At 40.4% G+C, this 12,332-nt stretch overlaps 1 protein-coding gene across 3 annotated transcripts in view; it reads left to right on the plus strand.

Annotated features, from left to right (window-relative positions):
- Positions 1-300: 300 nt before the first annotated feature.
- The window catches only part of MBTPS2 (membrane bound transcription factor peptidase, site 2), a 38,833-nt gene continuing 26,801 nt past the window's right edge, over positions 301-12,332 (plus strand). For 2 of the 3 annotated variants that reach the window (XM_040055541.2, XM_040055543.1), the window contains exons 1-5: positions 301-435; positions 3,925-4,073; positions 5,780-5,918; positions 9,621-9,724; positions 12,089-12,216. In XM_040055541.2, coding sequence (XP_039911475.1) covers positions 361-435; positions 3,925-4,073; positions 5,780-5,918; positions 9,621-9,724; positions 12,089-12,216 — 595 coding nt within the window. In that variant the 5' untranslated portion in view covers positions 301-360. Of the gene's footprint in view, positions 436-1,720; positions 1,771-3,924; positions 4,074-5,779; positions 5,919-9,620; positions 9,725-12,088; positions 12,217-12,332 lie in introns of those variants that run through there. The other variant, XM_040055542.1, reaches the window with a different exon arrangement.

A 12,332-nucleotide genomic window follows, 5' to 3' on the forward strand; every position in this document is an offset into this window, starting at 1 on the left:
CCCGCACCGCTCTCCGCCCCGCCCTCAGCCCGCTCTCCGCCCCGCCCTCAGCCCACTCTCCGCCCCGCCCTCAGCTCGCTCTCCGCCCCGCCCACAGCCCGCTCTCCGCCCCGCCCCGCTCTCCGCCCCGCCCTCAGCCCGCTCTCCGCCGACCCCGCCCCTCTCGCCCCCACTGCGCATGCGCCCCGCCCCGACGCCCCGAACGCTCCCCCGCGTCCCGGCCAGTGACGTCATGCCGCCACCTGCGCTCGCTCGACGCGCTGCCCGGAAGCGTCCGCCCGGGCAGTAGAGCCGGTGGGAGAAAGGTTCCGGGCAGGTTGGGTTCCGGGTCTGCCCCGCTGAAGCGCGGCGCGGCCCGCGATGATCCCGGTGCCGGTGGTGGTGACCGTGCTCGGCGGCTGGTGCGCCGTGTACCTGGCGGACACGCTGCTCAAGGTGAGGGCCGAGGGCGCAGAGCAGGACGGGGCCGGGGGGAGGTGGCGGCAGCCCCGTTCCCCCCGCGCCGGGAGCCCCGGGCGGCCCGGGGGCCCCGCTGCCGTGCCCGGGCCGGCGGAGGGGCCGCGCCCTGGCCGGGCCCGCTGCGCTCCCTCGGGCCGTGAGGCGATGCCGCCCCAGGCGCGCCTCCCGCCCCGCGGCCCGGGCAGGCCCTGCTCTGCTTCCGCCCGCGCTGGGCTCTCGGCGCCTCCCCGGACAGTGCGCGGGCTTCGCTCTGTGCTAAACGACCTAAGCCGCGAAAAGTTAGGGAAAACAGCTTTCAATATACTGCTTAAGCAGTTCCGTGGCGTTTTAATGTGCTGTCTGGAGTTTATTATTATTATATTACCAAAAGAAACGTTGTAAGTTTGCCATGTAGAGTCTGTGCCTTATAATGATTATTTTCCTTAAAAAATGTAAAAAGTAATGCATATTTATTTCTTTTGAATGTCTTTAGTTTTACTGGAAAAAAAGTAAGTTGAAACAGAACTCGATACAAATGCTTTTTTAAAGCAATAAACTTTGCTCCTCGGAGAGTATTGGGAGACTCATGGTTTTCCTTCTGATACAGGGTGGAACGTTTGAAAAGAAAATACACCAAGACATCATTTGTTATGTCTGGGGTGGGTCTGTGCATTGCACAAGTTTCATTAAGTGGTCTGGCATTATTTTTGGGTTTTTTAAAAGATTCAGAGGTGTGATTTCTAAGACATGACTGAAATTGGAAAGAATGCATGCAAAGTAGGCTGTGTGCTGGTTAAATATGAGGGAAAACGAAATGAAACGTTTGATCTGTAATTCTTAATTTTACACTCCAGGAGTTGCATCTGTTTCTGCCAAGGCAGATGAGGCTCACTGATATGAAAGTACAAAATGTGCATTTTGTCACTCATGTCATCATAAAATATAGGAAGAAATACAGGAAAATTCAGGTGCTTAGGAAACTTGGAAAAGTGTCTCCCCCTGCAGTGAATTGGAGAGCAAATGTAGCTCTGTTAATCACAAAAGCTGATAATTGCAAAATATCAGTCTGTACATAATGACAATAATAAATACAGTCATTTACCTGAAGACTTCTCAAATTTTCTTGCAACAAGTCTATGTTAAATGTTAAAAAAAATAATAAAAATACAGCATTGTTTTGAAACATGTGAGAAGATTGGCCAGGTACCAGAAGAATGTGCTCTGACTGCAGTGAGACACACCAGGAAGGTCAGCCAGGAGGCTGCTTCTCTTTTGGCGGCAGCTTTGTGCCTGGTGAAGACTCTTGGGCTGTGAAGCAGGAGCTGAGCTCAGGTACCAGACCTGTTGGGCCATGATGCTGAGGCCATTTGCATCTCTGACATTCTGAAGATCTCTTTCTGCATTAGACCATAAAAACATTCCCTTTTGTAAATAAGGAGAGTCACTGTGTTTCATGCAGCAGCAAGAAAGAACAAAAAAAAAAACTACATTGGAACCTACTTAATGCCTGATTTACACTGAAAAAGAAGGGGGAATGCCTAGAATTCTCTAGCAAGCATGAGGGTCCAGGAGTTAAATTTTAATTCTGATCTTCTAACTAAAAGTTGACCGAGGTTATTAAGTGTCAGGAATTATGTGGGAGCTGTTGAGTTTCAGTGAACTTACTGGTAGATCTCGTGTTGTACATCTCAGTAATAGGTTTCACTGTGAGTACCACAGTTGAAATAGAGTTTGGATAAAATAACCAGATTTATATAATTAGGAAGCTCAGGTTGTTGTTTTTTTTAATCAGCTGGTACTCTAAATCTCCACCACAGTCACAACCCAAGGCTGCTAGCAACCACAGCAAAATTGTACTGTTTAATTAATTGTACTGTTTGAATCTCAAATCACTTGTACTGTAATTATACCAAAAGGATGTACAGAGCATGAGTGAAAAATAATGTGGGAACACTTCCGTGTGTGATCCTGTGTGATATTTTTGGCAAGAGAAGGATGTGTACTGTAACTTGTAGTTAGTGTTTATTCTGTAAACCTGTTCAATGTGCAATGTTTTTTGTTCAGTTTGTTCTCTCACTGATTTTGTTCAGTATTTAAATATTTTGTTTTGGCACTCTGACTCTTAGACTTCAGTATAGAAAGTATAACTGTGTATAAATGTATTTTTGCCCAGCTAAATCCACATACTATAATGCTGCTAGAATTAAATGATACATTTGTGTCAAGAAACTAAAGCTGTGCCAAATCAAACTGGAATTTTGAATGTTAAGTCTGTCTTGTTGCTCCTCATTGTACCACTGCCGCCATTGTTTTCAGTGAAGCTTGGATTCTGTAAGAGGGAATCACTCAGACCCCTAAATTCCTTCTCTCCAGCATCCTCAATCATCACATTTCATTCTGCTCGAAGGATCAGAACAGTCAGAAACTTGTGAAGTTCCTTGTCGGGGAGGAGAAGGGAGCCTGTTGTGAACTATACATTCTGGAGACCTTCAGTAGGTGCTGCTGCTTGTGGGGAACCTTGGGAACACTTCTCCAGTTCAGACAGCTCCAAATACTTGGCTGGATTGTGTCAGAGACACTCCTGCCTTGGGATCTGGGCGTTTGCAGAGCTCTGAGTTCCTCTTTCACCTCCAAGGAAAGCATTCCTTCATCTTCATCTTCATCTTCACCTTCTGACACAAGCTTCCATGGAGCAGGTGACTAAAGCCTATTGAGGATGCAGGCTCCATGAAGTAAAGTTAGCAATTGCAAAAACCATGTCTGTTGGTCTATAATTCAAGATAATGCTGCAGATAAGTACTCATAGGTCACATTTATACGTCATATTTCTCATCAAGAGAAATCTGGAGCTACTAGAAGTATCTTGAACTGCTGGGAAGTTACCATAGTGAAACTGCTATTGCAATACAGATTGATAATTTTAAATTCCTTGTGGTTTTTTGTTAGCCTGATCAGATATTCCAGACCCTCTTTAGGTACAGTATTTGTGTTTGAAAAATAGACTTTGTTTTTGTCCTTACTACCAGGTATCTGTGATACTGAGCCATACCTCATCTGTATTAGAATTTTCAGCTGAAGACAAAAGAAGCATTTTTCTTTATTGTAGGTTTAAAAATATTTATTGGAATATAATTGCATGTTGAAAGAAAAGCCATCAACAGTCTGTAGCCTTCTAACCAGAAAGTAGAGCTACTGAAAGTGATTTAACACTGGGAAAGATGTTGCAAGAACTTGTTTGTCAGATAACTCTGGATACCCAATCTCTCTCACAAACCTATAGTTGTTGGAAGTGACATCAAAACACTGCCATAGCTTTTTCATATTGCATGTCACACCTACCTATATGTCACAACGTGAATAATGTGTAGAACATCTACTTGAAATTATACATCTGTTTTTATATAAGCAGATCACATTTACTCTTTGGTCACATTACAAAATCTCCCTAGAATGTTTTGGTCAAACTGGTTTTCTGTTGTTTTGCAGTCCTCCAACTCTCTGAAGGCGTCGTACGAGGACTGGCTGCTGACGTACGGCTTGAGCGTCTCTCCCTTCCACCTGCGGTGGCAAACAGCCCTCTTCAACCGCCAGTTCTACAACTGGGGGAGATGGAAACCCAAATTTCTCTACTTATGGTATGAATTCAGCATCACTCTTCTGTCAGAGTCAGCAACTGGGCCACACAGGTGCCTTTCAGCATGAGAAGGGCAGTGGGTAGACATGGTTATTTTAATAGGCTAATGATAAAACCAATTAGAGTGGTTGCTCTAATTGTACTGTGCCAGTATAAATATTTATCCTCTGCTAAAAATACATAAATGTAATACGGGTTGTGTATTGAGAATCTATAAAGCTAGAAATCCTTAAACGGTTTTTACTTATGGTTTGAACTATGCATAGTTCTGAAGAGTACAGCTATTACATGCAATACTGCATACAGAAGCAGGTCTGAAAGCAGCTGCTTGGATCCTAGATCATTCCCAGTGGTGTAGACTTAGCTCTCCCAATCACTAGAGTTTACAAAGTATTCAGAGACAGCTGTGACCCTATAGTTAATCATTGCCCAGACATTCAGCAATGATACCTGCTCAGAAGCACCTTGCTTACCTTCTGTCTTTTATCTGCGTGCACCTTTCCATGCAAAGGTTGCACAGGGCTGGGAATGTGTAGATAAGTAGGGTGGTTTACTATGGCTGCTCCTGGACTGGTTTAGAAAACGATTGTTCAGTTGCCTTCCTAGCATTACTTTGTATCTGCTCTGAAAGTATAAAATGAGTGAGGTTTGAATTATTTTTGTTTCCTGTATTGCTACCCTCGGTGAGATTGTAATAAAAGAGAGGTTTGCTTCATATTGGTTTCTTTAGTATGTCATGATTTTGTAATAATCAGTCTGAAATAGCTCTATATCAATTACAATTTTTAATGTGTATAATTTAATGCAGTTTAATGTTTCCACTAGTCTCTTTAATTAACATTACAAGTCCATGTTGCTTAAAATAAATCTAATAATTCCCAGTGAGCTCCATTAGGGCTCTTAAGAGAACAGTTGCACTCTTGTGAGAGGAAAAAAGATCGGTAGTGAGGTGTTTCAGTTAGAAATAAAAGTTTTCACATCCTTCAACTACAGGACAGTGCAAAATAAGAATAATAATGCTGAATAAAAAATTGTTACTCGATGGAGTGACATGAATTGAAATTTTTTTCATTGATTTTAATGAAAAATTGGTGAGAAGAACAATGTAGCTTAAGAAATTGGTGTTAATGTGGTCTTGCAGTTGTACTTTTTATTTTTTCTTTTTAAAAGATTCAGTCTCATTTATTGTTCTTTAGCCTGTTTTATTGTTTGTGAGAAAGATGCAAAATGTACTGAAGAAGCTTGTATATATGTGTATATATATATATATAAGTGCATAAGCTGCCCCCATGATTTGATCCAGGTCTCTAAATAAGTGATGCTGTGGTGCAACATGGCCAGTTGTTAGTTATTTATTATTTATTATGCATGTTAGTTCTATATTCATATAAATTTATATATTCATAGCTACAGGCAGGTTACACGTATTGGGTAACTGAATGAAAATACTCCAAATTTGATCAGGATATGGTTTGAATGTAAAACATTTATTAAACAAGGAGAACATATGTTATTGTTGTATATTGTTATTAGTTTCCTTTAGCATTTTTGTACTGGATTGTTGATGAATTGTGGTAGATTCAGGTAAGTTTTGCCCTGTGTTTTGTGTAATAACTTGTGCTCCAAGTCAGAGATTTACATAGCCAGAGGTGATACCCTTTTTCTCTTGTGGCTGTGCGTGGTTGAACTGTTTGCTTCTCTGTGTAGGTTCAGTGTGGGAATGGTGTTTGGAATAGTTGCCATGTTTGGCTCTGTTATTCTGCTCGGAAAGACCCTGCTGCAAACACTGACCCAGATGCTCACCGAGGCTCCGAAAGCCCAGAATGATCGGATGCTGCAAGTTGTGGTGAGTGTTCCCTCCTCAGGTCTTAGTCTGAGAGCTGTGTACAGATCTAAAGCAGCTTCTTAATGGGGTATGGGATGCTTAAATATTCCTGTGCAAGAATAACCCCACTCCTGACGTTCATCTGCATGAAAATGTGCTGGTTTTTTACCTGCCTTAAAAACGGGAGAGTGGACATAATAAAGGGCAAATGAAGGCAGACATGTGGAAGAGTTTATATTAAAAATCCTCAGGAGTGGGAATTGGATAGTCATTTTGAAAAGCCCTAAATTATAGTACTAAGAATAAAATTATAGTGCTAAGAGTATAAAACTGAGTTAAGAACTTGTTTCCTGTGAGCTGTGCAGTGTGTAGGCTATGGTGACCTCAAAGTTTGCAGAGCTCATACATAATTGACAAGAAGACACAAGTTCTGTTTTTTCAATACAATACAAAACCAACAGTGGAAAAGGAAAGACAGGCAAAAAGCTTCGTGTGATAGTAAAAGCAATGAATCATTAGTGAGGAGGTATTTTTTAATTCTTTAAGGACTTATGACTTATACTGTCTTTTTAATCTCTTTGCAAGTCAGTAATGGAAGAACTGATACTTCTTTGCAGCAGTTTTAACCTAGAAGGATTCCTAGTCATCTTTTTTATACCAAGAGTGCAATCTGGCCAAAATGTATGGTCATTTTCCAGAACTTCAGAAAGTCTTATGGGATTGCTCCGCCTTCTGCTACATGGCTTAAAACAGAGGTGCTCAGCCATGTTACTCTATTTAAGCACTCAGCTTTTCAAGTGAACAGATGTTGAGAATTGTGTGCAGACACAATAGACCTTCCTGTAAGCACTAAACTGAAAATGGCACAAGTGCAGGAAGCCTGATTTAGCATATGCCATAAACTTAGTGCCTTTGTATGGCTGGGTCTGTTTCCCACATGCAGAGTGAGCGTACAGAGTGCAATGTGTGTTGGAAGAAGCAAGCAGTGAGACCTGAGGGAGAACCACTGTCATTGCCACTGTTGTCCCCTGTCCAGAGCCTGCTCCTGAATTACCTCCAGGGGCAGATACGAGTGGGCAGTCTGTGCATCCTGGAGGACATAGCTGAACTTGAGACAGAAACTTTTGTAATTTACATTCCAACAGGATCTGTCCTAACCTTTCTGGAGTAAGGGAAGCCTCCTTTGCACCTTCATTTTCTGAGGTCACTATATGGATCCATCCACTTCTGTGACACCAGAGTAAAGTGGTCACTGACAATATATTGCTCTTTGGAGAAAATAGCACAGACACAACCAAAGTAAAGATGAGCCTTTGGAATTAATCTGGTGTGAACTGGCACAATGAAAGTAGAAAAGTTCTACTTTATGGGATAATGCTCAGAGTTGCAGTGTGGTGTTGTTTCCTCAGTGACTGCCTGCTGGCAATTTCACTGCGTTCAAACCAAAGATTGACTGGCACTGAAAACAATGTAACAGCTAGGGATAAAGTAATGTCATGTATGGGGATAAGATTACCTCTCCTAAACTGAGTTGTGGGTCTCTTCATTTCTTACCTCATTCTTTCATTTCTGAATGGTCACGGTTGTATAATTCTGCCTTTAGCAAGTTTCAGTATTCTCTTTAAGGGGAATGTGCTAGTATAAATTGACACCAAAAAGACACTTATGTGCTTGCGAAGAGGTAAAGAATGACTTAGGAGGACCTTCTCATTTAAATTATTTACTTGCATTGGACTGTCTGGAAGAGAGCGAATTAGTTAAAAACAAACAAACAAACAAAAAAAAAACCCACACCACTTTTTCTTTGTAAACCTAATTTTAGCCTGTGGCATAAAGCTGTTTAGCCTTTAGCCTCTGGGTCTGGAGAGAGTGATAAACAGTTCTGCTGTATTTTATGAAGATTTTTGTACCCTTCTTCTTTGTTCAGTCATGTACTTGATTTGAAATACCTGTCTATAGGTAACTGGGCTGTTTCTCTTCAGCTGCCCCCTCTTGTGTTGGTTGCTTACTGGCAAAGGTAGGAAAGAGGCAGATTAGTTACAAGCAATGGATCTTCTTTTACTAAAGGCATTTCCAGAAGGCCATCAAATACAGAACAGTATGCTTTTTAACAAAATACTGCTATTGGTTTCAGAACTCTTCATGAGAGGTAGCTTTCTGTTTTAGGTGAATCTTAAAATAGCTTCTTTTACGTAAAGTCTGAAAGCATCTGGTGCTGTGTTCTAGCAGGCTGTAGTCATGGTGGAATTGAGATGGCAACTCTTGCTGTTGCCATCTGTCCTCCCACTGCAGAGGCAACACCACTGAAGTGATGCGTTAGTGCCACCAGCTGATGCTGTAATGCAAGCGGTGATGTTTAAGAAATGAAGTGTGGCTGTCTTTCATACTGTGAGGTGCTATTGCTGAGCATGTTAAGGTAAATTCCTTGGTCACCATCCCACTCTGGACAGAATTTGTGAGGTGATTAACTAATGAATCCTTTTGAATGATTTACTTTAGCTAGATTTTCTCAACAACGTCTCATGGAGTTCTGCTGCATGGGTAGGTAAATGCATATAAGTGGAGAATGTGCAGGACTGAACAAAGGTAGAATCCAACCTACCTAGTTGGATGTGCAGCCTTTTGTTTTCCACAATGCTGGTTTTTATAGAGTTCTATACACAGGCCAGAATAATAATAATTTTGCCCACAGCATCTCTTTTGTGAGGCTGGATTGCAATTCAGATTGTGTTCACATCAGTTGTCACTGAGCATACTGGAGTGCAGCCTGCCTTGAGTAGAAAAAGCTGTAGATCTGACAAGAGAAATGCCCCAGAGCAAGCAGCAGAAGCGGCCTTATCATCCCACTGCAGCCTAGCAGCTGAGAGGGGTGAAACTGAGCAGGATGAAGGTCCATCAGGAGGAAGGAGGGGATGGTTCCTTGTGCTTTGACTAGTGACTGCTTTGAAGCCTGTCTGGAAGCAGTTGATGTCTCGTGACAAGCACAGTGGAGGATCTGGGAATGGTGGGAATCCACAGCGACAGGAAGAATATTAGGGGCTTGCATATTATGTCTTAGGTAAATTGAAATAATATACTTATTTCAAGGTCGAGGTTTTTTGAGGTTAAATTGCCATTTGTAGACTACCAAAACATGAAGAATAGAGAGTTACCTTTTTTTTGACCCTGTAAACTGAGATAATCTTGTGATTTGTACAGGAAGAGAGAAGGGAGAGACTGACTGTTCAGCTGTCAACTCATTTTTGAACTTTCCATGTTCATACTTTAAAGTGCCATACAATTTTTAGTATTTCCTTTTGAAAGGTGGGTCTTTTCTATAGCTATGTGACTGGCTGCAGGAAATTGTAAACTAATGCTCACAGTGCCAAGCCTGTTTCATTTGAATGGAGGTCTGTGTACATTTTTATAAACTTCTCAAGCTTAATATGTAGTAGGACATATTTGGTCAGAGCTGTAGGGAATATATAGGGCAGAGAGAGGGCTTTTATGCCAGGAAAGCTATTTAATGTTCAACAAATGAATATATATTTAATATATTCTAAAATGCACTGAATAAGTTGGTAAAAGAGGTGCAAACTGATGGTGCTGCATGAGAACAGCCCCTGTTCTGTTGTGGGTCTGAAGAAGTGAGTGAGAGCAGCAAATTTAGGAGCAGAATGTTTTGTCTTTGTAGCTCTTGTTTTCCTCCTGTGTTTTGTTTTGTTGTCATGCCCACATTGACAGGTGCCTGGTGTCAATTTGCCCATCAGCCAGCTGACCTATTTCTTCTCTGCAATCCTCATCAGCGGTGTGATACATGAAGTCGGCCATGGGGTGGCAGCTATCCGGTAATTTCTTCTTTGCTTTTCTCCTACTCTGACAAGAAAGCCAAATATTCCAGAGCAGTTACTTGCCTGTGAATGTTGTTAGCACTGCTTTGTTTTATCTATAGAGTCTGTTTAGTCTGTCATTCATAGCTTCCTTAGATTTGAAGTTTGGAAGGGTGTACAAATTAAGGATAGAGTTTTAATACAGTATATATTATGCAGATCATGAGAAAGGACTTCTGCTTTGCAAATACAGCATCAAGTTTAAAACATTTTTTTTTAAGTGGCCCTGTTTTTCACACAAATTTAATTTCTGCGCCTGTGGCACTTGAAAAGAACTCGTGCTATTGCACAGTGATACGTTAAAATTGATTTTTAATTTATTTGTTTAAACATAGCTTGTGAAATATGATGTGAACAGGTTGAAGCAATAACTTGGTCAAATGTGATTTGTCCCTATTAACCTCAGTGATGTATTAGTTTTGATCAAAGATTATATTTTTAATGTCCTCAACTATGATGATTACTTCACAAAAATTATTTGACAGGTTAGTCATTAATGTTAAATGCCACTTTAGCATAGGAAGGTTAAGCAGTGATTACTGGGACTGATGTTCAGGTGTCCTCCACATTTCTCCTGGACAGTGTCATTATCTTTCTTTGAGCAGAAAACCCTAAGTTTTTTCTCTGATTTTCCTGAGTGTAGGGAGTCATGACTGCATTTTAACCCATATTCTGCCTTTTTTGTGACCTTTTTGTAAAAGGTTCTCACTCAAAGGGGTGGTTTGAGACCCTCTGTGTTTCATATGCTCTGCTTGTCTTTCAGCTTCCCTCAAATACTCACAGGGAATTTTCTGTGGAGGATGAGCCTTTTGCTTATCCCATCACAGGAAGAAGCAACATTTTCATTCTACATGTTGCTGGTGGACTGCAGAGAAGCTAGGAGTTACTACAGAGCTCTTTTTAAGCAGAAAGGAAGAATAATTGTTGTATCTTAATAATCTTTATTCAAGGTCTGTCTAGAGCAAAGGCTTTGGATATTCAATTTTGAGTTATATTTTCATCAAAAAATTGTTTTTCCGGCTGTTTCCAGAGGAGAAATTAGTTGGTCCAATGTACATTGGCAGCCAACATTGCTGTTGCTCTTTTCTGCTTGACTTCTTTATTTTCCTTCTAGCACAGGTCGGGTCTATAGCACTGTCACCGTAAATTGTCAGGATTTCAACTTCTCTAAAAAGCTGTGCTGTGGGCAAATTTTATTATTCTGGCAAGTCACTTAGCCTTCCTGAAATCTAACACTTTTGCCAACTTCAGTTCTAGAAAGCATGAGCTGTGAACTATAAGAGCTTAAATATTTAATCCTTAGCTTAGTCAAGGCCTGTACCAAACAAGTCTTTTTCTTCCTCCCTGTGTATCTTGTACCCAAGTCGTGAAATCCTGAATAGGCATTAAACTGCTGATTATTAATTGGTAGTATGGGATGAGTTAACTCCACAATATTAGTGTGTGACTTAATTCTGAATAATTTTGTATAATTCCTTTTCTTCTTTTGGTGTATATACACATTAAATAGATAAATGTAAATAAGTAAAATATTAGACCCAGTATATTTTCTCAGTAAAGGTATGGGATTAGCTGATCTGTGCCTGGTTTGTCTAGGAACATGATTTTTCCATGCCTCTCTTAAGTCCCTTACGCAATTTCTAGCTTCAAAAAACCTTAATGTGTTTGTTCCAAAAAATTCCATTTAAAAGTAATTGCAAAACCCTTGGGAAAAAAATATTATCTGTATAATAGTGTCAGCTACTAATGTATTTAAATAGAATCATAGAGTGTTAAGGTTTGGAAGGGCATTAGCATTTGTCCTTTTAACCTCTTGACTAGTTTTCATTTTTTCAGGTGACATTTCCCTAATTTTTGTTAGTCACAACGTACTCTAAGTTCCATTTAGGAGAAACAGAGGAATTAAAAATTCCAAAACAGTGGAAGTGTTTCTTTAAAAGGAAAGTGATTGCTTCTTGCGAATATTTTTACATTGATGAGTTTGAAACTGCTTCCTATGGACTGCCACTTTTTTACTTAAAAGAACTATTACACCAAGTGTTGAAATATATCTTAAAATGAAAATTAGGTACGTTTTTAAAAAGTATTTTATGTGTTACTGTTACTAAACTTAAAAATGTGTACATACAGCTTAAAAGAGGCAACTACTGCAGAAAACATCCTTTAGTTTAATTATCTTTCAATTACTGGTTGTATAAAAAAATGAATTAGTTTTATAACTAAAATTTTAGTCGTTGTTGTCAAATGTATGCTACGTGGAATCTCTCAGTTTTTCTTTTGTTTGTTTGCAGTTAACACTGCTTCACTTTTCTTCTTTTTAAGAGAACAAGTACGATTTAATGGATTTGGGATTTTTATCTTCATTGTCTATCCTGGAGCGTTTGTTGACCTCTTTACAACTCACTTGCAGCTGATATCTCCTGTCCAGCAGTTAAGGATATTTTGTGCAGGTAATAGTTTATGGGTTTTTATTAAATCTTTGCTTAGCACCATTACTTAAGGCATCATTTGTGAATCTTTCATTGCATATTTAAAGTTTAGAATGAGTAAATACGAAAGCTTCTCT

Source organism: Hirundo rustica, chromosome 2 (assembly GCF_015227805.2).
Source record: "Hirundo rustica isolate bHirRus1 chromosome 2, bHirRus1.pri.v3, whole genome shotgun sequence".
NCBI lineage: Eukaryota > Metazoa > Chordata > Aves > Passeriformes > Hirundinidae > Hirundo > Hirundo rustica.